The 23,923-nt window shown below is 54.3% G+C and overlaps 1 protein-coding gene across 7 annotated transcripts in view; it reads right to left on the reverse strand.

The window, feature by feature from the left end:
* The window catches only part of DLGAP4 (DLG associated protein 4), a 146,466-nt gene that overhangs the window by 32,864 nt on the left and 89,679 nt on the right, over positions 1 to 23,923 (reverse strand). For 3 of the 7 annotated variants that reach the window (XM_068700972.1, XM_068700974.1, XM_068700975.1), the window contains 4 exons: positions 21,321 to 21,538; positions 18,590 to 18,704; positions 15,563 to 15,613; positions 14,509 to 14,752 (listed from right to left, as the gene is read on the reverse strand). In XM_068700972.1, the coding sequence (XP_068557073.1) occupies positions 14,509 to 14,752; positions 15,563 to 15,613; positions 18,590 to 18,704; positions 21,321 to 21,538 (628 nt within the window). Of the gene's footprint in view, positions 1 to 8,723; positions 9,102 to 14,508; positions 14,753 to 15,562; positions 15,614 to 18,589; positions 18,705 to 21,320; positions 21,539 to 23,923 lie in introns of those variants that run through there. The other 4 variants (XM_068700973.1, XM_068700978.1, XM_068700976.1 and 1 more) reach the window with 4 other exon arrangements.

The raw sequence follows: 23,923 nt of genomic DNA on the forward strand, positions 1-23,923 counted from the left end.
AGCACACACATACAAGAGAACACAAAAGAAACCAACCCAAGGCTGCCAATCCACACAATGAATCATGCCGGCTAAAACTACCTTCAAAGATAGAACAAACTTGGGATTTGAAACGGATTACATGAACACGATCTGCACGTTCTAGGTATCTACACCATGTTGTTTTCAACACCCAAAGCAGTAAGAAAGAACCCATCTATGCTATGGGAAGGTAACTTGCCTCTAATAATATCCAAACGATTTCAGCCAAATTCCCTGACTGCTCCCCACATTCCATCCTACTGCACGTGTTAACCACGAAAATCTTCCTCTGGTCCCAGAGATGAGGTGACTGCTAGCTGCACTGCTGCAGAGTGGCCTGGAGCACCACAAAGCTACTAGGAAGTCCCTGGGACAGAGCAGCTGCTTGGAGCGTACCACAGTCAGGCTTTAAGCCTCAGACACTTCTCGTCTCTGGATTCAGACAGCTACATTCAGGAATACATTTTACAGCACTCTTCTCAGGTAGCCTAAACACAACAGCAGGATATGAATATACTTGGGGTTACTTTCTGAGAAAGCAAACGTGAAGGTGTAAGCCACAGGATGAAGTCAGGCTGGAGTGAGAACAGCTGCACCCAGCAGAGCAGCTTAAGCACAGCAATACTGATCATGCTCATGAGCTGTGGCATTAAGCCTTCGAGGATAACACCACTTGCCAGACCTGCAATGAGCAGACCTGTTTTGTGCTTCTCATACAATTTGATGGGAAGAAGAGGCCTGTCACTCTTGGCAGGGGAAACAGAGCACAGGTCCTAGCCCTGGCTGCCTTGTGTCAAGTGGAGGCCAGGCAGTAATCAGGAAAGAAGCTGTTTTATAGTAAGAGGCACAGATGGCAAGAACTGTAATTGAGTTGCTTAAAAAGTGATGCTGAAAATCATTGCACTGTAAGAAATAGCATAAAACACATTTAACAGGTACCCTTAACAACTACAGCAGAAGCAGTTCTTAGCCATAAATCCATCCAGGTGAGAGTCACTGTACACAACCTAGTTCACCCAGAACTGCATTCACATCCACCAGCTATCTGAACACATACCATCACCCATACCCAAAGCATGTTTGTTAACATAGCAAGAACTAGAAGAAAGCGGAACACATGATTAAGTGTGAACCAGACCTTGAAGCAGAGGGAAAAAAACACATTATCAACAGAAGGGAAAGAAATCAGAGAAGCAGAAACAACAACTTCAGAAGCAACCAGCCTCTAAAGTTATTTTTAGAGCTACCTCTCCCAGCACCCTGGATACTCAGACACTTTAAAAAAAATCAGAAAAAAAATCAAAGGTAAGCACACAAATAGTATGCCAGAAGACAGTGCTTCAAAGCCTAATGCTGTCACAACACCAGCAGCCTAAATGGCTGGCCCAATTCTGTCCTTTGATTCAAGGAGGCCTCATTAGCCCGAGTCCTGCTTTGCTCTGCGGAGCAAGCACACAGCAACTCCACCAACTCTTCTGGAGAGCTGCCACGTGTATGCTGGGGCAGCTGATGAGAGCTGCAGCAGGCCTGGGGAACGCAGCAGAATGTCAGTCTGACAGGACAAAGCGCAGCACTTCAAAGAGGCAAGCTGACAGACACTTTCATCTCTGCTCTTTAAAGCTCTCTATTTAACACCCAAGATGACAGGTGAGGAAGTTTCCTCTGCATGTTCAATAGCCCTCCGGTGAGCCACCTCCCCAGGGCAGGCCCCAACAGGAGGAGGGGTACATACCTCACCCACACGTGGTGTCAGTAGCTCACTGCTGAGCGTTTGTTCCTCCAGCCCTGAACAGCATTGGAGACACCGCTTCGGGGCTGGAAGACAAGGCGAGGCTCATGCCTGCTGGGAGCCTTCGGTGCGCCCTGCGCTGGCCCCCTTTTGTCACTGCACAGCTCCAGAGGGTCACAGCAACACACAGAATCATAGGAACCTGAGGTTGGAAAGGACCACCAAGATCATCTGGTCCAACTGTCCTCCTATCACCAATTCTACACACTAAATCGTATCTCATAGCACCTCGTCCAGGCACTTCTTAAACACTGCAAGGGACAGTGACTCCACCACCTCCCTGGGGGGGCAGTTCCAGTGCCTGACTACTCTTTGAGAGAAAAAAATCCTGGTATCTAGTCTAAGACACACCTTGTGGCCATTTCCTCAAGTTCTATCATTCATTATCTGGGAGAAGAGGCCAACCCCCTCCTCATCACAACCTCCCTTCAGGGAGCTGTAGAGAGCAATGAGGTCTCCCCTGAGCCTCCTCTTCTCCAGACCAAACACCCCCAGCTCCCTCAGCTGCTCCTCACAGGACTTGTGCCCCAGGCCTCTCACCAGCTTCATAGCCCTGCTCTGGACACGCTCCAGGGCCTCGATGCCCTTCTGGTAGTGAGGGGCCCAAAACTGAACACAGTACTCCATGGGGTTATTGTGGCTGAAGTGTAGGACCCAGAACTTGGCAACACGGAGACCTAATGCTCCTCTCAAACAACTGGACAGCAGCAGGGGTCAGGGGCCAGCGTGCCTGGATCCTGTCAGCTGTAGGCCTCCCAGGGAGGATGGTACCACCATGCCCAACCACTCACCTCACCCTACAGCAAAGAACAGCAGCCAGAACCACAGAGCAGCTCCTCTGCACCCAGCTGCCATCCTTCATGCCCCTTACATCTCCTGCAGGCCAGATGTTCACAGCTAAAGTGGCCTAACTCCTATTTACATTATTTCTAACATTTATATATTTCTTCAGATCTGATGGCTCTTTGACATCAGCTCCCTGAAGCGCTCTGAAAAGGAATTAAAGCATCACAAAAATGAAAAGCCAAGAGAGCCAATGTACTGAAACTGCAGATACCAGTCCACAGCCACCAGGCAGGTCAGTTTAAACACTGGCCTCTTCTTGAGGGACAAAGATGTCCACTGAAAGCACACACAAGGCATGCACAATGTGTATAGCAGACAGGGACAGCATTTGCTCAGGACTGGGGACAGATCCACACAGGCCTTTTGTTTCCTTTCCCAAAAGGCCTCTGGTTCCTCCCCATCATTTGGCTTGAGAAGCACGAGCAGCTTCCACAATAGCAGAAACACCAGAGCCTGCGTTGGCAGCCTCCCCTCAGCAACCCAGAGCATTTTACAGTACTCATCTCTAGTAAGCAAGTTAACAGAGCAGTGATAAAAGCTTATGTGAGGCATAATGTAACTATTAGCAGCAGCAGCCTCCAGAGCACCCTAGGAGATTGCAGGGTGACAGTGAGATGCAGACATTGGAGCCAGGTGCCAAGTGCACAGCCAAGCCCAAGCAGCAGAAGGTTGGTGGCCGAGGCACCATCGGCTGCAGGTTACAGAGCTCCATTTCCTGGTACCCAGGATTTCCCTGCTCAAGGCCTTGTCCTTGGCACACTGCAACCTGGAGGGTCACTGGTAGACCTGTGCGGTGTCAAGAGTTGGACTTGATGATCCTTAAGGGTCCCTTCCAACTCAGGATATTCTATGATTCTATGAATCCAGCACTTCTGAATCCAAGCAGCACCAGAGCTCAAGGCTGTGCAAACACTGTCCAACTTCCTTCTCCTTCCAATGGAGGAGAATAAGCAGCTGTTCAAGCACTTGGGGGTGGAAGTTCCCCATCCCTGTTCCACTAGGGCCATCTTCCCAAACCCATCTTCTCCCCATGGGAGTCCCCCTGCACACCGTACAAGGCTGGGCATGCCACCAGCTCCACACTGCCAAGGAGCTTGCTTTGCTCAGAGGAGCAGCACTAAGAGGCCAAAATCCTCGGCCCAGGATTGTTACTCAACTGGCAGGTCAGACGAGAAAACACTGGTAGCCTTTCAATAGAGAAAGCATGAAAACCTGGAAGAGTTCCTGGACAGAAGAGTTGTGACTCAGGACCTCATGTTTGGGCCACACTGAGAGACTGCGAAAAGCCTCAGGGTTCAAAGAAGGAAGGGAAGGCTTCTTAACAAAACAGTTACTGAAATGACCTTACAAGAAGCAAGGGGAGTCTGGCTGTACAATAGCACGCTGGCAGTCAAGCTGCTCTGACGCATGCTGCTCTCTGTAAGAGCAGCACTAACCAGTCTGGCAGCCAAACAGGCAGTGCTGCAGCTCCTAACCAGCACCTTTAGAGGAAGGCTCAAGAATCCTCATGGGGACATTTCCATTGTGGCCTGGGGCACTTTCTAGCATCAGACATCCACACTGCCTTGCACATAAGGCCCTAGAGATATGGGTTAACTTCCCAGTTTTGAGTTTCAGTTTATTGCAACTGTAGGTATCCCCACCCCGGCTATGAAGTTTGAGATCCCTCTTGAGCACAGCAAATGCCCTGCTGGGACTGTGTTCAGTTTGAACATTCCCCAAATATAAAAAAAAATGCAAGTATTTCTTAGAAGTCTGACTAATCTTATGACAAGAACTTCCATTAAAAATTCCCTTTTATCAACTCTTAAATATCTTTCAGCTTTCATCAAATGCTACCTTGCACTATGACAGCATCAGTAGAAAGTCACATTCGGCTTCTAATCTTTGCTTTAATTTTACACTGACAGCTCACACTACACATAAGAATTTACTTTTTAGACATCACGTAAGAACTTACTTTAGACATTCACTACTTGAGTTTTTCCATCAGTTTCAAACTGGAGAGACAACACAGTAGCTTAAGCTTTGATCTTAGAATTAGGCTTAAAAGAGGAGATCGCTGCAGTCAAACCTGGACTTCTTAACAAAGAGTACTGAATAGCACATACAAAACAGAGAGTCAACATGTCCTTAATGTAAATACTAGTGGTAAGTTAAATTTATGCATCCTTGTACTGCTTCTCTTATGAGTGCTGCCATTCGATGCAGCCTGTTTCTGGCAAGTCCAGTGTAAAGAGACTTTTTGTTCTCTCAGTGTTGCAAGAAGAGATGACAAGCGTAACCCCCAGACATCCCATATGGCAATGAGGATGATCAAGTTCCTGCACACGCTGTCTGCTACAAGGGAGCAGCAGCAGGCAGGCTGTAATACTTCAACTCACATAGGTATCAGGTATGTATCAGATAGGTATCATATGCATCCTTCGTGCATCCAGTACATGTACGTGCCCCTTCAGCAGTAATTTCACAAGACCCAGCCACCAGCCCTGGCAAGGTAAGAGAACCACAACTCTGCTGCTGTTTTCTCCAGAGTATTTAAATGCTGCAAGCAAAAATTCAGGAACAATTCCTCCAGGGGAATTCCAGTTTCCTCTTCTTGACAGAGAAAGGCAGCTTGTGAAGCCCCTAATCAAGTGCATCTTCTCCTCACAGCCCTGTCCAACAAATCACTTGCTCAGGTTTCAGACCTTCAGCAGACCCCAGCATCTCAGCCACAAGTGCTGCCTTCAGGCCCCCTACTTCTTTCCTATATAACCTTACTGTTACACACTGCTGGGTGAATCTGTCTGTTTACCTTCTTACAGTTTCCAGGTCACTATAGCAGCATGGCCCAAGAGACTTCCCTACAACCTTTCTGCTTCATTATCACCTGCAGGCAAGGACTGTCACTTCCCCCAGGACTGCTTGTCACCTACCTGGACAGCGGAATTCCCACACTGCAGGATGTAAATGCTATTACTGCCCTACCTCACCTTGTCTGTTACGCTCAGTCTCCATAAAAACTAAAGAATGGATTCATACATTTATGTATTTGAACACTTAACTATCTTCAGCAGAGCTTGCAAATACTTCTGAAACAGCACATTTCAGGCTCATAGGCCATAACCTGGCAGGGCAGAGAAGTGAAGCAGAGGGCTAAACTGAAGCCAGGACTTCAGTCATGGGGCAGTTACTTCCCTTGCCTACTGCTTCTCCAGAGGACAGAAGAATCACAGGGTGCTCATCTGCACCAAGTGGCCAATAATTCATTAATACCACGAGAGGAACTGAAGCAGACAATTCCTGCTCTCCTCATTAACTAGCACACCTGTGAATAGTTTACCTTTCACTTGTTTAAAGACAGTTTACTTCAAACACCCTGGTATCATCCTGTCCCCCCACTTCTCCCTCTGTCCAGGTGGTAGGCTAGCAAGAGGTCACAGGCTGCAGACCAGGAGAGAAGGGAAGGATAAACACATTCTGTGAGCTCTCCCAGGGGGACCTCGTTCAACCATTCTCATCCCTCAAGCCTCAAATACAGCCAGCACAGAACTTGATCCAATAGCCTGAACTCTAATCTCCTTTCCAAGCAACTGCAATTATACTTAGTATTTCTCCCCTCCCCTTTAAAATCTGCTCTGACAGGAAACACACTGACAACTTTTCACTGAAGAAATTAAAGTAGATTTTTCTTGAACAAGGCCACCCGCCTGCACAGCCTTAATCCTTGCAGCTCACATATGTTACTGTAACTTGCACTGCACTGAATCCAATTATGCCTCCTCAATCCATTAAAAAAATATTTAAGGCTGTCACACAGGTTGCACGGAGCAGAAATATCAGCTGAGGAGACGAAAACAGGCCCTGCTGCAGCATGGCTTTGCAACCTTATTTCTGCAGAGACACCTACAGCAGTAAGAGAATTAGCATCAGAGACTTTTACAGGGACCACTGAATTGTTCACTCCAAACTACTGGAGGCTGGACTCAACTCTACAGAGGAGACCAGAACTGACACACAGTTACTTGTAAGTGCTTGGCAGTTATTAGTTATGCATTAAAAGCTTTTAAAATTACATTGCTCTGGCAGCATGCACAGCTCAGAGCGAGCTCACAGAGCAGCAGGTCTCCCATGCATTACACAGTACGTTAGACCAGCAGACATAACCTTGAGCTAAGTAGCCAGAAGTGTCCACAAATCTGAACTGCACATGCAGATTAGGAATCCAACTACTGACTCACCCACAGCTGCAAAGCAAAATGCAAGCTCTCCCCAGCAGCTGACAACATTTGCCCCTTCAGCCAGAGAAGCAGAGCACAAGCTACAGCTGATCAAGTTCCACAAAGGTACCTGTTGACCTCAGAGGTGCTGAGGGCTGTGTGATTTACCAACTCACACTCTATTTTCACTCTTCTCCATACAGCCAACTCACAAGTAAAGAAAATTAAGTTCTGTCATTATTGCCCTTGCTGACAAGGATCTGGTGGGGATGCACAGGGCCTTCTTGTCCTTTCAGAGCTGCCATGCCACACAGTGCCTGTGCCCCGGTACTTAAGAGCCACATTACAGATCCAGGGGCCTCCTGACGCCTATTTCAGCTACAGAGAAAAGTCCTGTACAGACACTACAGAAGTAACAGGCTACAGATGCAGAACTCCTTACAGCCGTTTAGCACCTGCATCTTAATAAAGAAGGACAAGCTTCTAGGTTTTCCTTAACTACAACATCTGTCTGCCACAAGTAACCTTTTCCTGAAACCCATGTACTGCTGCAGAGCAAGCACACATTTATCTGAAAGACAAGCAGGCTAGATCTGATCACTAGTTATGCGTGCTCTTCCCCACAAACACAATTAAAGCACTAACTTCACACCACCAAATTTCTCCTGGAACAACAAGCACCAGCTAAGCAATTTGGACCCTTCAGAGTCAAGTCTGCCAACTTACACGAGTTGGCAATCTGGCTTGTTATCATCCCACATGATTGGAATTTATTTTTAGGATCCAATGCCACATGCTGTGGTGCTTTTTTTTTTGCCCTCCTCCAACTCACAAGTTAAAGCCCAGGAGCCAGAGATCCCAGTTCCATTCCCATCTCAAACACACGTTTCCGGTATGACCTGAGGTCAAGGTCCATGCTTTCACGGAATAAGTAATATTTCTCCTACCAACATCATCCTAGAAATAATCTCTTTGAACCTCTTAACAAAGACTCCAGTAGAAATTAAGAGTTTGCAGTTACTCAGTGCTTAAAGCAACTGTCAAACACCCTTCCCTCTGACAGCTCACACCACTACCAGAACTGTTCCTGCTATTAAATTCAGAGGCATTCAATTAAATAAAGGAGGGCAGGGCAGCTCACCATTGCCATGGAACACCAGACAGCCTCAGCTACGACCTGATCTCATCCCAGGCCACAGAGACTGGAGCCCTGTGCCCAGCACCAGTGGGGTGCTGCTGAGCGCCAGCCCCTGGAAGCCTCAGCATTCACTCAGCACCCAGACACCCCTTCCCAAGGGGAGGCCGGATCCCAACAGCACCTTGACAAGGGGTGGGTGTCACTCCGGGAAGCGTGCGATCTGAACACTATTTCATTCCCTACAGCCCCCAGGGACTCTTTAAAGCCCTTAAGCACCGGGCTGGGGCCCCCGGGCGCTGACCTGCCGTGACCCCGCCTCGCTCAGCACAGGCTGGGGACAGCAGCAGGGTGCGGGCCGGCCGGGAACGGAGCTCCCCCCGCTCCCCCCCGCTCCCGGCTCCCTGGGCCGAGGCACAAAAGCGAGCGAGGGCCCGGGGCCACCTCCCGGAGCCCTCCCGCCCCTCGGGGCGGCGCCGGCCGGCTGCAGAGCGTCCCCGGCCGGGCGGAGCGAAGCACGGGGGCCCCGACCCCACGGCGGCAGCCACGGCAAGAAGCGGGGGGAAGGAAGCAGGGCCCGGGCCGCTGGGTGTGTGTGTGTGGGGGGAGCAGCAAGCGGAGCGGAGCGGCGCAGGCAGGCGGGGGCGCGGCATCCCCCGCCGCGGAGCCATGCAGGGCCCGGCCCGGCCCCCCGCCCGCCCGCCCGCCGCGCCCCCGGGCACTCACTCACATTGCTTGAGGAGCTCCAGACACAAAGCCATGGGGAGACACAAAGGAGGGGCGGAGGGGACCGGAGAACACGGGAGAGGCGCGGCGCGGGAGGCGCTGCTCGGCCTCGCCCCCTAGGCTGAATTAATTATGGGGGTGGGTGGGTGGATGGTGGGTGGGTGGGGGCGCTGCGGGCCGCTCGGCCGCGCCGGGGAGGTCGGGCCCGGCGGTAGAAGGGCGGGTGCCGGGGCTGGGGCCGCGCTCGGTGCTCCTGCGGCCGCGGCCGGCGAGAGAAAGTAGGAGACGCGCGGAGCCGCCGCACTCACCGCGCCCGCCCGCCGCTCCGCCTGCGCGCTGCGGGCGGGGCCGCGCCTTTAAAGCCGCCGCCACGCCCCGCGCGTCACCGCGCAGGCGCGGCGGGAGCGGGATTGGCCACGCCCCCTCCTCCCCAGGCCCCGCCCCCTGCCCCGCCCCGCCCCGCCCCGCAGGGCGCGGGTTCGGCTCCGGGCGGGGGGCGCGGGGAGCAGCGTTAGGGAGATCCTGGGGGAAAGGGAACGGGATGGGGTCAGGGGTTGGTGGTGGAGTTTCCGTAATAACAAGGAAAAGGTTAGAGATGAGGAATGAGCAGATAGGTGTGGAGAGGAACAGATGTCATTGCTTTGTGTCCTGCAGAACAGACCATGGGACACGCACACACACCCCTTTCCCTTACAAGTGCTCAGGGAGCACACACCATAAATCTTTCTCTGGTGCGCACACAGACAACTCTCTCTCTCTCTCTCTTTAATCTCTTTCCTGCTGCTATGTCAGAGAAAGCTATTTCTGGAACGTGAAATCTAGGTCAAAAAGAAGGAGAAAATCTGAAGGAAACGATAAGAGTCTCTCCCTTCAAAGGCCGTATGGGGTCAGCCCTGGTTGATACGATTAGCAAGGGGCCACTCCGGTACCTCACTGCTCAGCTGCAGCCCCTCACACCCTGGCTGAGCAGTGTGTCCTGGCCTGTGCCTTGCTTTCAAACCGCTGGCTCTTCCCCACCAAGGGAGTGCTCTGCTCCAGCTCCAGGTGTGCCCGTGGCCTCTGTGGCTGAGGGAGGAGAAGAGCACAATTTGTCTGTTTGGGACCTGCAGAGGAGGAGGAAGGGAGTCTTCCCTCAAAAGCTGTTGCTACATCTCTTTTCTGGAAGCCATGGAAACTCGTTCCACAGCACAGCAGCCTTTGGGGGTTTGGGTAGCTGCACAGTGCTGCTGTCCTGTGACACGGTGTGGAGGTGTGCAGGTGCTTTGTCTCGCCGTGCCCCTTCCTGCAAGAGCCCTGCACGGGGCTGTCAGTGCCAGGGCTGGGATCTGCCTTCCCCCAGGGCAGGGCAGGGTTCCTGGCACGGCACCGGTCCTGGGAACCATCTCACTAACTGGGTTGTGGAAAAAAAAAGCAATACAAAGGAGACACAAAACCGGCTGGAGGCAGAAGAGGAGCTATTCTGTCATGCCTTTGAGAAGTATCTATTCCAGGTAGAGAGCCTCATACCCGCTTGGGCTTGGCAAAGCCACGGCCTGCGGATGGGCACAAGGTGTGTGCAACCCTGGCCGCTGTAGGCACAGACCTCGTGCCTGCTGCTGCTTGGAGCCAAGGACTGGGCTTCTTTGGGCTCCTTCTGCACCAGGTTCTGTGATTCCCTTGCCAGGCTGGGCTCAGGGTCTGCAGCCTCTGCTTCACGGGGCCAGCAGAGAGGGAGAACTGGAGGGCACCTGCTGTCTGGAGCTCACCCTCTCTTTTTGGGGGATGTCTTTTGTCTCAGCGACTCATAGCAAAAAGAGATCAACAGAGCCCAGGCCTTGAAGGAGGAGTAAGAGCTGGATCTCCTGGCCTCTCCAGAAGAGATCTGGGCACAGAGTAAGGAGATGGGCACCTGGGCTTCTGGGAACAGGCTGCTGAATCCCAGGGCAGGGTGCTGCCATGAGCAAGGCTGACATTACCAAAAAGCATCAGGAGAAGAGCTTGAGCAGGGACTGGTTTGGTGTAAGCTTTCCCTGCTGTCACTGGGGCATAGGTTGGAGGCTGGGCTGGGGTCTCCCCTTATTTTTCTGTGCTTTGCTCACCTCTCTGCTTTCCCTCTTGCCCTGGACATCAAATATTCAAGGCCCTTTGAGAGCAGCTCTGTATCCTCACGCAGTCTATTAAGCAAGCAATTCCCAGTAATGCCTCTAATAAGAAGGAACTGGGGCTGGGGAGCCCTTTGTAATACACAGGAGTCTCTGTGGCTGTCAGCAGAACGCCTGGCAATTAGATGAATAGGTTTCACTGGGGCTTTTCAGTCTCCCGCTTTGCAAAGCACAAAGCTTTGTTTAAGGCTGATCAAGGGCAGCTCATCATCTGTCTAGCTGGCTGTCAAATGGGAGTTAATTGCCCTGTAATATGCTAGTGACACAGGAGTTTGTCTGCGCACACCGCAGACCCTGAGGCTCGCAGTCCTCCAGGAAATACAGCCTGCTGCATGTCCTCTTCTCCTCAGCTGGGGGCTGAACCCCCACAGTACTGCTCAGCTTTACCATTCGGCCCCTCAAAGATCAAGAAACCTGTGTGAGGCACAGCATTCCTGCAGCTGGTGCCTCTGTAGGATGTGAAGAAACCCATTCCTCCCCTTGGTGACCGGGAACATGATGGGAGCAGTTCCCCTGGGCCAGTGCGTGGATGGTGAGGAGGAGGGTGCCCACGGGAGGGGGACGGGGGGAGGACTCCCGGTTGTTTCTTCCCAGAGCCCAGCGTGGAGCAGGGGCTGCAAACAATTCAGGGATGAACACATGCATTTGCAGGAGGAACTGGGACCATGTGGCTGATTAAAGGTGTGACTGCTGTCCGGATATGTCTCCTGCCTTCCCCATTGTGCACACACACAAACACAGATGCTCTTCTCTGCTCCTCCTCCTCCTCCCCCCCACGCCCCCCATCAAATCTGTTTCCCTCCCGAAGCCCCTGCAGCAAAAGTAAAGGGATGGAAGGTGTTCTGAAAATCAGCAAATCTCCGCTGGGTCATGTCACAGAGAGGTGACGCTTGAACGGTGGCAACGAGTCATTTTGAAAGCCTTGAAAGCCCCTTCCTGTGCTCCACCTGCTGTTGTTTGCCAGCACTGGTGGGGGCTTGCAGCAGTGCTGAGCTCTGCATCCTCTGCGCTGTCAGGACGAGCAGGGTGGGAGTGGGCTGTGCTTGTGGGTTGCCCGTGCTCCCCTTCCTGCTCCCCCTCCCTACTGCTGGCACAGGGCGCCAACCCAGCGCTGGGTCGTGTGCTCTCCAGTGCTTCCATGCCGGGATCACCCTGCCTGGCTGGACCTGTCTGGGTGTCCCTGTGGCTGACAGGGCTTGCTGCTTGAGATGCTGTCTCTCACTCCTGCCTGCTCTGCGGTCTGCCTAGTATTACCATATCCAGTGCATCATCTTTTCATCTGTGTTCCTAAAAGCATTACTGAGAGTCACACAGCCTCCTTGCAGCTCATCACGGGGCTGAAGCAGCAATTTGGATCTGTGGACGGAAACCATGTGCTCTGTGCAGCCTGGCTGAGGACAGAGCGCTGCCGCTGCTGTCCCAGCCTCATGGTGACACCACTGACAGGATACATAGGGTGTGCTGGACAGGCAAGAGGGGAGACCTCTGCTCCTCTGTGTTACAGGTGAGTGTCATCTGGGGCACTGGCAAGGAGCTGGGAGCAACAGTGCACCAGCTCTGCCCTCTGAGGCTTCCCTGATGCCAGGTCCACAGGGTCTGAGCTGCCCTCACTGTACCTTGCTGTGTTGGGCTGGTGACCCCAGCACCCTGGCAAAGTGATTCACCCCAGCAGCGGTGCTCAGTGGGGCAGAGCTGGCTCCTGCAACCATTCTGCAAAATTACCGGCTCTGCTGCGGTGCTGGGAGAGACAGCCCAAGGGTCAGGAACATCTGAACAGTGCTGCCTCCAGCCTCTGCCCTGCCCAAGGGGAAGGAGTTGCCCTGGAGTCACCTCTGAGGAAGAGGCCGGGCTTTTGTCCAATACTGTAGTTACTAATCAAAAGAGAAGGGCCTGCCCGGTGTGAGCAATGCCAGAAGAGGCATCTAGAGGTGGGCATACGCTGTTAACCACTCAGGGACAAGAACTCAGGCTATAGGTGCTAGGCACTGGAGCTCAGAAAGGCTCCTTAATGCCTTGAAATTCAGAGCAAGACCTGTTTGTACCTCACACCCGAGATGTCAGACGGGGGTCTCCAGGTTAGTACGTTTGAGGGGTGAGGGACATACACGACTAGATGCCTCTGACATCTGTGTGGCTGCCGCCACCCAGCATGTCTCCAGGAAAGAAAGCAATTGGAGCCAGTCCAGCCAAAGGATAAACTCCCAGCACCTCCTTGTCAGAAGGTTTTGGAAGACTCTCTTCCAGGCTATAATGCCAGCAGCAGCCTGTGGGCTGGGGGTGGCCAGGTGACACTGTCACTGTCACCTCTTCTGCCCTGGTTGCTGCACGGACTGGGCCAATGCTTGGGCTGCGCAGGAGCACCTCTGGCCATGCACACTCCTCTCCTAGCTGGGCATGGTCTGATCTGCCTGCGACTGCTGGGCAAAATCACAAACCCTGAGGGTCCAGAGGGGGCAAACTTGCACTGTTCACCTTTTTCCCCAGACTTGGCACCCCAGACCTGTTTTTGGAGTCTTGCCCTGTACGGGAGTCTGCAAAGAAATAAGACTTACCAGGAGCGGCTGAGGAAACTGGGGTTGTTCAGTCTGCAGAAAAGGTACCTCGTCTCTCCCTACAACTACCTGAAAGGAGGCTGCAGTAAGGAGGGTGTGGGTCTCTTTTCTCAGGGGACAAGTGATAGGACACAAGGAAATGGCCTCAAGTTGTGCCAGGGAAGGTTTAGATTGGACATCAGGAAGAATTTATTCACAGGGAGTGGTTAGGCATTGGAAGAGGCTGCCCATGGAAGACAGACGCCATCCTTGGAGGTATTTAAGGAATGTGTGGTCATGGCAGTGAGGGACGTGGTTTAGTGGTGGACTTGGTACCATTAGGTGATGGTTGAACTTGATGAACTTATGGGTCTTTTCCAACCTAAACAATTCTATGATTCTCTTGTAAAAGACTTTGTGTGAACCCCAAAGCCTTGTCACTTCTCTGCCACTGAGGGATGGAGGCAGTTATCTTCTGCCTTCCCTCCTTCTGTCAGCGCCAATTTCCACCTCTGGCAGAAGGGGCTGAAGAGATCAGGATTCACTCAGACTCAGGGGAAATGAATGCTGAGTCCCTGACCTCAATTTTTGCTTCCAGGAATTTCAGGGAGAGGCCAAAGCTGCCAAGCGCAGCCCAGACTGGAGGAGTTACGGTCAGATGCATAACGGAGAGGAGGAGGAGGAGGAGGGAAGCTATCAGCACTGCAGGCAGCAGGACTGCACCCACAGCCCCGTGGGACTTGGGGTGAGGAGGGCAGGCAGTGCTCCCCACACGCAGCAGGGTGAGGTGGGCATCCCATGGGGCGCTCCCAGCCGGGTTTGCCTTCACTGAGCGAAGGCGCTGAGTCCGACCTCTGCAGCCTGCAACAACTGTGCAACCAGAGCCCGTCTGCCATTTCGGCACCACATCCAGGGACTTGGGCATGGCCATCCTGGCAGCATCCCTGCCGTGCTCTGCCAGCACACAGCAAACTCAGAGACGCAGTCCCCGTGGAAATCTTGGACAACCGAGGCTGGAGACACCCTGCAAGGTGTCTGAGGGCAGCGCCCTGCACCCCCAGCACCTTGGGCACTCACACCCCATCCCCACGACTGCCGTGGCCTCGCTGGCACTCACTGTTGGTGGGCAGGGTCCTGCTGCCGCTGAGGCTGCCCGCTGGTGGGGGGGAGATGGAGCGGATGGAGCCGGTGTCCTCGTCCTGGGAGCAGCCCGCCTGGATGGCTCGGAGGTAGCTGTGGCTCCGGGAGCGGAAGTAGCTGGGCAGAGGCAAGTCCAGCACCTCGGCGGCAGCCGACTCGGCCTCGCTGTAGGTAGAGTCACAGACCGCCTCATACTGCTCCCCCAGCTCCGGCTCTCTCGCCTGCACAGGAAGAGGGGCAGAGCAGTCACCCCCTGCCCAGGGCTGGGCCCCTTCCCTTCCCTCCTGCAGCTTTCTCCGCTCCCCTCCGTGTGGTGGCTCCCAAGCGATCTCAGCCAGGCACAGGCAGAGCTGGAGGAGCAGCACTGGCATGGGGGTCCCGGCCAGGGGAGAGGGGCTCCTCCTTCCAGGCCAGAGGATCCCTGCGGGAGCAGGAGGCGCTTAGCACCACGGTGCCAGTAAAGCACTCCCTGAGATGGGGAGCAGGAGAGAGCTCGGTGCAGGCTGAGACCTGAGCAGGGAAGCTCCACTCCCTGCTCCCCTGCTGCCTCCACCTCCCCTGGCCCAGCCCTGTCCTTGAGGGGCAGTAGCTGATCCAGTTTCAGCTCGGGAGACTCACCCAGATCAAACCAGAGCCAGCCTGGAACAGCAAGTGTTTTGAAATACTGATGATGAGAGATGCTGAGGTTTGCCCTGTCAGCCACTTCCACCTCTCCTGGCCCTTTCTTTGGCTTCAAGGACAGGATTTTATGACCAGTGCTGGCATCTGTAGCCTTTCCCCGAGCTCCACAGGGTTTGGCTGAAAAAACTCATCATGATCCCCAAAAACACCCCTGAACCCTCTGCTGAGGCCGGGGGAACCAAACTGTCCAGTCACCCTGCAGTGCTCTGGGCTGGGGAGTGCATCGTTCTCCTCCTCCTGTGGCCCTGGGCAAGGGTACCCCACAGCTGCCTCGCACCCTGCAGTGGGGGTCCAGGGAGACCTAAGGAAGCTCCATGAGGAAGGAAGAGGGAATGGCAGCGGGACGGTACCTGCTCTCCATGGGTAAATATCTGAGGGATAAGTGAGGGGGGTCCAAAGATCTGGAAGAAAGAGTTGGAGAAGGTTAAAGGCCAGGAAAGGGGCAGCCCTCACAGAGACAGCCATTGCACAGGGACCAAGGACGAGGGGAGCACACAGCCCTTTCCTTTGGGCCACCACTGCTGACACTTCAGTACAAACTTCAGAGCCCATAAGATGCCAAACAAAATGCCTCACAGGCCCCACAAACAAGGCACAGCAAAGCTCCACGGGACGCCTCTGAGATGGAGATAAGCTGCTGATGCATTCAGCACGTTGTATGCACTGTGTGTTAATATATACACACACAGGGCATACTGGCACTCTGACAGCAGAAACACAATGCCCTGACTGGGGCACCCCTGGGCGCACACAGGGTGCCTGTGGCTGTGGGATGAGGTGTGTGGCTCCTGGTTAGCACCCTGCAAAGCCCCAGCACTGGCCAGTGCTCGTGGCATGGCCAGGAGCAGCGATGGCCCTGCGGCTGCAGAGCTGGGTGCACGGGCAGGCTGAGCACTGCGCATCAGGGGAACCATCCTTTGCCCTGCTGGGACTTGGGCTGGCCACCTTGCTGCTATCTCCTCTGCCCCTGCACCAGGAAGAGGCCCCCTGGAAGCAATGCTCCCTTCTCTCCATAGCAAAGCCATGGCACACATTTGGCAGATGGACAGACGCCTGACAGACACTGCACTGCCTGCCAGGAGGAATTCTTTCTCCCCATCTCCTGGCTGTTCCCTCCATCCCCGCTCTGCAGAGCACAACCACCCCAGGAGCTCCTCCCTTCACGAGCTGCTCAAGATGACCCATCTTGGGAAGAATCCAGGTTCAAAATGTACCTCAGGGAAGAGCCTTGGCTCTGGGGGTCGGGTCTGGCCATCCTACATAAGGCACAGCTCAAATTGTGTCTCGGCAGTGTTGGGGGTCAGCAGCTGGCTCTGTCTGGCAGCAGGTCCCTTCCTGTGAGAGGTGGATGCTGACACACATCAGATGAACCCTGGACTTCCAGAGGTTTGCAAGGTGGAGTTCAGCTTGCACAAAGCCAGGCAGAGTGGACTTGTCTTTGAGAGACAGATATGTTTCTGTATGGGAGGATGCTAAGTCTTGCTGGACAAACAAAGAAGATGTTGGGGGTCACCCAAAAAGGAGGGCGGAGGAGGAGCTGCCTGCAGCACTTACGAAAAGGCAGGGCAGGCCTGGCAGAGGATCAGGCCAGCACACGCGAGGTGGCTGTACTAGCTCCACCCTGAATCAAGAGTTACGCAGTTTGTGAGAGGCCTCTAAATCCCAGTTCAGCTGCAACTGGACTGTCTTTGGTTTGGAGGAAGGCAGGCAAAGCAAAATGATGACACCAGCCCCATGGCTGAGCTGGTGCCATGGCAGTCAGTATGACAGAGCTGCAGGTCTGGGTCTGGAAAGGAGCATGTGCTGGGCACTTCCTGGCACAGTGCAGGCTGCTCAGCCCCTCGAGATACTTCTGATGCCTTCGTGAGGATGCTGCACTTGTCTGCTAAAAGGCAAACATGGGGTGGGGGAGAGCACAGACTCAGCTTGCCCGTGGTTTCCCCTTCCCTGCAAAGGCCTGGCTTTAGACACAGGTTTACATGCAAAGGACAGGAATGCAATGGGCCTGACCTCTTTCTCATTGCGACAAAACATCCAGAACGCTTTTATCAATATACAAGTAACGAGACTGACCACAAGGAACATGTACACCCACAAGCAATGCTCTGTGCCTTTCCCCAGAGCTCTCCACAAATGGCTCCAGCTGCAGGTAGCAGCAGAAGAAGCCAGCAGTGTGGCTGGAGCAGCCAGGTGGGGATGGATGTGGGTTCAGAGCCCTGTGCACCTGGAGGGGAGTGCCGGCACACACCTCTTGCCCTCCTCCATGCTGTGCTTCCTGGTGTCCAGCCCACTTTGTTAACCTCGTGCTGCCTCCCTTGACCGGGGAGCACTGGCAGCGTGTGGGGAGGCAGACTGGAGCAGCATGGAAGGGGGGCATGTGTGTGTATGTTCCCACGTAGGCACACAAGGACAGAGAAGGGACATAACAGAGGCCCAGGGTGACAGTGACACAGCTGGGCAAAGCTCGTGGAGCCACTGATGCCCCAGACACCCCCTCCAAAAGGAGGGGTCCCTGTCCTGGGGTGGAGATGAGCACATGGGAACTGTGCAACGGCCTTATGCCAGCGTGGGTTATTTCCTGGCTGCTGGCACCTGGCTTACAGCCACAGGTCCTTAGCCACTCTGGTTTCATACCAAGGGGAGGATGGGACATAGCATGGGACCAGGAGTTAAACCCAGAGGCCAAGGTCAGGGTTTGCTACCCACCATTGGCACCTCCACTTGGCTTTGTCTGGACTTCCCTGTGGCATGAGAACCAGGGATACACAAGAGACACCCCCAGTTAGCTGGCAGGACAGCCTCCTGAATTCCAGGCACCTTGTGCCTCGGTTCAACTCGCTTCCTGAGGACGGGACCCTCAGAGCAGAGCAGGATTTCTGTCCCCTGTGAACCTCTGCAGGCTCCCTGGCAGCTGGCCTCAGGCTGCGTGCTGCCTTCTGCACCAGTGAGGCTGGCCCAGGCTCTGTGCCCACTCCGCGAGCGAACGGAGCTTGCAGCAGGAGTGGGCGGCCTTGCAGGCAGCTGCTAGGTGGTGCACAGCGTGAGCCTGCACAAGGAGCAGCCCTGAGTGAGCTTTTCCTCTTGCTGTGAAGCATGGGGGAGCTCTGGGCTGCCATACCCATGGTCACGGCTGCAGGGACTGCAACTGCACCAGCAGTGCTGAGAGGAGGCAAAAGCTAGAGCCAGAGAGGTCTAATGTGAATTAGGGAGCTGTCCCTGAGAGTTTAATAACACTGCCAGAGAACAGCACCCCTGTTACTGGAATGCAACTGGTGCCTTATTTTTAGGGGGCAAAAGGATATTCCTCTTCCAATCAGCCAGCCTCCATTCTCTTTTGGGCTGGGTGTGCAGTGGGGTTTGCCTTCCTGGCATCTCACCTGGTTGATGCAACTGGACTCATTGACGCTGTCGGAGATCTGGTTGTATTCTTCCTCCCAGGTTGGGAACTTTGGAGGTAGGAGGATCTCGACAGAGTCCAGGCGGTCCAGGCTCCTGCAGCAGAGAGAGAGGGTGTGAGGGGCAGAGCTGGGGCTGTGCTGGAGCTGCTGGAGAAGCTGGAAACACTTTCTCACCTTGCTGGCCACTGGCTTAAGTTGGTACATGGGTAAAGGTTTTGTGGGGTGCAGAAGAAGGAGAGGAGACAAAACCTTGTGTCCCCCAGTCCCCAGGAATGCAATGCAGATGCCAGGTTTGTCCAACCCAAGCCCAGGGAGCACATGGTATCTGTCCCAGCCCCCAGAGTCAAAGCCTTGGCTACAGACCTGCTCCTGCACAGGCTGATGCTGGGGGAATCCTGCTCTTCCCTGCCCGGACTGGCGGGCAGGGGGTGGAAGGTGTTAGGGGGAACGATTTTTCAATGATACTGTTATTGACTTCACAATTAGAAACATCTTCAAAACTTTTTGATGGCTTTTGAGGGAGACCTCATCAATGTGTATAAGTATCTGAGGGGAGGGTGTCGAGACAACAGAACTGGTCTCTTTTCAGTTGTGCCCAGCGACAGGACGAGAGGCAGCGGGCACAAACTGAAGGACAGGAGGTTCCAGCTCAATATGAGGAGGCAATTCTTGACTGGGAGGGTGACAGAGCACTGGGACAGGTTGTCCAGAGAGGTTGTGGAGTCTCCTTCTCTGGAGATGTTCAAACACTGCCTGGATGCCATTCTGTGCAATGTGCTCTAGGTGATCCTGCCTGGCAGGGGGGCAGACCAGGCAGGTGTGTGACAGCCCTGCACATTAGCTCAGTGCCATCTTTTATGCACGCACTTCTCTGGTGTGGTCTCCATGTGGACTGCTGGGGCTCTGGGCATGTAGCAGGGGACAGACAGGCGTGGTGAGGGGTGAGCTGCAGAGGGTCTGCCTCTTAAACCACCTGTGGGCCCTGCAGAGCAGCATGGGGGTGAAGCTCTTGCCTCACCTGGGGAGGCTGTGGTGTGCAGGAGGTCAGTCTGTCTGTACCCCAGCAGGACGGAGTGCAGGGAGTGTCCTGGCCAGGCAGACCTCCAGGAAGGATGGTGGCACCTCCTGAGTCTCCATCCCAGAGCTGATGAGCGTGGAGAGGGGCCTCTTCTGCCAGGGGTGATGGAGACACCCAGCCCCCAGAGGACTCACTGTGGAGCTTGGCCACCCCCACCAACGGTCCCTTGGCGCTCTAAGCCCTGGGCTATCTGTTCAGCTTGTTGTTCCCCTCAGCATGACAGGGCTTTGTCCATGACCCCCTCGCTAGGATGGGGCCCAGCAGCCCTGGCTGAGGAGACTGAGGCCTGCATTGTGGGTGGGTGTACAGCCATGCCAGGGCATGGGGCCATGGCTCTGCTCTAGCTGCTGTCCCACCGGCATGACAGGCTGGGGAAGCGGCCAGACCCTGCAAAAAACAGAGTGGCCACAGCTCCAGAAGGCTCCCTGGTGGGGGCAGAGCCGAGGGGGTGGTCAGCAGATGGCAGCCGTGCCCATGCTCCATTCCCGCCTGGTGCAGGGCCCCAGCAGCCCAAGTGAAGTTTCACACTCTGATGGATGTGACCTGAGTGGTTAATTAGCCCAAGACAGGAAGAACCCGAATGTCTCAACTTGGGTATTTTACACCAGAGACCCCTGGACCCAGTTCTGCTTCCCCTTAAGTACGTGTGAGGCCATGGAGCAGGGATGGATTCAGAGCAGGCATTTCCAGGGCTCCCTGCAGCTAGCTTTGTCCCCATCTCCCACCAGAAAACAGCATCTGCTCCACAGTCTGATGACACTGTGAGGGGTCTCCACACTGCCTGCTTTTTCCTCACTTCTCTGGCTCTATCTGCCAAACTGTGAGCAGTTCATCTGCAGCTGCTCCTGCCTCCTCCTGCTCCTGTGCCACTCACGGTCTGGTGCTGACTACAGCATTTGAACTCCCCACAGCCTTTCACAGCCGCTGGGTGCTTTGTCCTGGGAAGCACAACCTCTGTTCAGGTGGTTCACACAGACCCCATCCAGGGAGCTAGCCCCTTGCCCAGCACGTTTGCTGTGTTCCCCTTGCTCTGCAGGCTGGCTAGCTCAAGACGCTGTGAGTCTTCCTCCCTCCACACTGGGTCCCAGGCCTCTTAGTTCATCTCTCCTGTCTTCAGGGGACCACCCAGCCTAGTGTGTGAAGGGGGCACTCTCTGGCTGGTCCCAGACACCTTGGGACACCTGTGGAGCAAAGCAGATGGCACAGTTGCAGTAGCCTGTGGCCTGTGTGCCACATGTTCCCAGCCACACTGGCTGAGCATCTAAATAGCATCCCTGGGTTGGGTTCTCCACAATCTCTTAGAGGAGCAGATCCTTAGCCAGAGAAAACCCACACAGCTCCACCAAAGGATTCCCCCTATCACCAAGAGTGCAGGGACCTGGGGCAGACTCCTAGCACCAGGGCTATTTGGAGTCACCAGGTCTCTTCAGTCCCCTGCCACATCTTCTTCTGTCACGCTTGTTTCCTCATCATCCTGTCCCATGGCCAGTTGAGCTGGTGTGTGGGAGCTCTGCTGGGCTCTGATCCCCATGTGGGGTTTCCATGTGGGTGTTGATGACCAAACCCCAAGGACTGCTTCTGGGGTGGTCCCTGGGAACCTGTACAGAGCTCCTAGGGGAGCCCCAGAGTTACCTTTGGGTAGTGCTCTGCTCACTCAGGGACTGTTGGGTGGCCTTGAGGTAACTCTGCCTCCGAGCTGCAGTTTTCGGGGATGGTTTAGGGCTGGTTTCTGAGTCTTCACTATCATCATCCCCCATGGCTTTGATGTAACTCCCGCTTCGCATGCGTCGGCACGGGATCTCACTGTCTTTGTCCCGAGACAGCGTGTTGTTCCACTCCCCCTGAGGCACCTGCAAGAGTAAGGGGAGCATGAGCATTTGTGAGAGAGCATCTCTGGGACCAAGGGGACCACGGGGATTTTGGGAATTGGCAGCAAAGCCAAGTTTTGGACCCTCAGATGGAGCACAGGGGAAATGGGAAACACAATTCTTTTCCAGCCCTCCCTTGACAGCTTGAGCCAGGCAGCCTTGCATTTGATTGCCTCCGTTTCAGCATCTACCCACACGCATTCACCCAATGACCACTGCAGACCAACTTCACACAGGACCATGCTTACACAGTTGATATAAGCTGCACAACATCAGACATAATGAGGGAAGAGCCTCACCAGATTTGCACTGCACACTGGGACAGGAGCGGCACACATTCATTTAACACAAAGCCCATGCTTATTAAAGTAATTGCACACATTGTTCAGGTCAAAGTCTGTAAAAGCTGTCATAGACAGGACCTACGGATCAGAGCCCAGCCCTCCTTCTAAGGTTTCTGAGTTGAATGGGACTCCTAGTGTCTGAAATTCATTTCAAAAGCCAAGCCAGGCCCTCACAAATCCTAGAGCAGCTTGGTTACATAGACTTTGTAGTGGTGCCTGCACAGAGGTGAGTAACTTGTGCAAAAAAAGCATTTCTATCTTCACTAGTGTGACAACTCTGCTATTCATTTAAGGCCTTCTTTCATTCCCTCCATAGAGATGGGCAAGCTAATGCTTTCCATGAGGCCTGAAGTGCTGAGAATCTCAAGGAACTAACACCATTGCCTGTCTGCCCTGCAAAGGGTTTATGTAGGTGACCGGAGGCATGGCCAAGGCACTGGGCCAGCAGCAGAGTCAGATGTGAGCCTAGGACTGATCAAAACAGGAGCCACAAGTGGTGTGGGACAGTCCAGAAGAAAGATTGTGCTACCCGAGTTGCCAGGAGCAAGGAAGCGCCACAGCCAGTCCTTGGAACGAGGAAGCATGGTCGAGAAGTGAGGGTTGAGGTGAGGACTGAAGCAATTTGCTGCAATGGTTCCCAAGGGATTTCATCTTCAGCAGTCTGCCTGGCTGTGTTTGCATATCCAGTGTGCAACAGTGTGGGAAGGCAGGCGAGCCTGGGGTATTCCCAGCAAGAGTATTCCCCGAGACAGGGTCTGCTGTGGCTGGTTGGGACATCCAGCACCCTGCAGTATCACCTGCACTGACTGCAGCTACAACAGGACCAAATAGAGGTGATGGTGAGGGAAAGCCATAGAAAGTGGGTCTGGAGGAGATACCCTCTTACAAACACACACAGACCAGGACAGCCCAAGGCTGCCCAGTCTGCTGCGGGAAGCAGGCTGGCTGGAGAGCGCCATGGGGAGCAACAAAGGGCCATGTGCTGCATCAGCTCATGCTGTTGAGAGCATCCGCATTTACTGTGCTGATGGAGCTGTTGGATTTACTCAGCTCCCTGGGGGGCTGTGGGACTAATCAGCCAGTGTTCATATAGTACTTTGGGAATGCAGAGAGCTGAGTTGCGGCTAACTGTGATGAGCCAGAGCTGCTAAGCACCACTTGGTTCCTGTTCCCCACCTTGTTCACAGCTGCCCCAGCCAGCCACCCGCATGGAGTGGCCCTGAGGCCAGCCAGGAGGGATCCTGCTGGCTCCAGCTGAGTCTCTGCTGCAGGAGAGCTCTCCATGCCCCTGGGTCACAGGGTAGCTGGCTCTGACCCTTCCTAAAGGAGGCAGGAGCCCTGGATGTCACTGTTATACCTACTGTATGGGCCCTGGCGGCAGGTCTGGCTTGAGGCTGGATTTTGCTGCCTGCCTTCTCCCGAGGATGAATTGCAGCCTCCTCCCACACAGCTCCTGGGCCAGCAAGCAGCTGGGGTGGGGGGTCAGAGAGGGTTGGAGTCTGCAGCCATGGCTAAGAGTGGCATTTCCTCAGTGGCCAGGCATGCCAAGCAGGGGCCAGAAGACCACACCCTATATAGAGACAGATGCTGTATTTTGTGGGAGAGTTAGCTGCAGGGCAGCCTACCTGGTGCCAGAAACAAAGCTACTCTCAGTGTGCTCCACATTTCAGTTTAGCAGCAGCAAGGGTAAGGATGATGCTTGCCAGGATACCCTTTGAATCCAGTGACCCAGTCTGGAGTGTATCCTGTGTACAGCACAGCACACAAAGTCCACAGGGATTCCCACAGCTTTTGCTGCCCATGGACCAGAGTGCAGGGTAAGCGTTTCACGTAGGCGCCCCCAGGGAACTTCTAAAGTAGTGCAGGTATTTGAGGCGCTGTTCAGGATCCTGCTGGCTGCTTCTCTGCATCTTCAAGTACCCAAGGCCCAGAAGAGCCTGTCCAACAGACTCTGAAGCTCTGAAATAGGGGATGAAGAACCCAGAGCATCTCCTAATATCAAGGGACAGACCTTGATAGTGAC

Source organism: Anas acuta, chromosome 16 (assembly GCF_963932015.1).
Source record: "Anas acuta chromosome 16, bAnaAcu1.1, whole genome shotgun sequence".
Taxonomy (NCBI): Eukaryota; Metazoa; Chordata; class Aves; order Anseriformes; family Anatidae; genus Anas; species Anas acuta.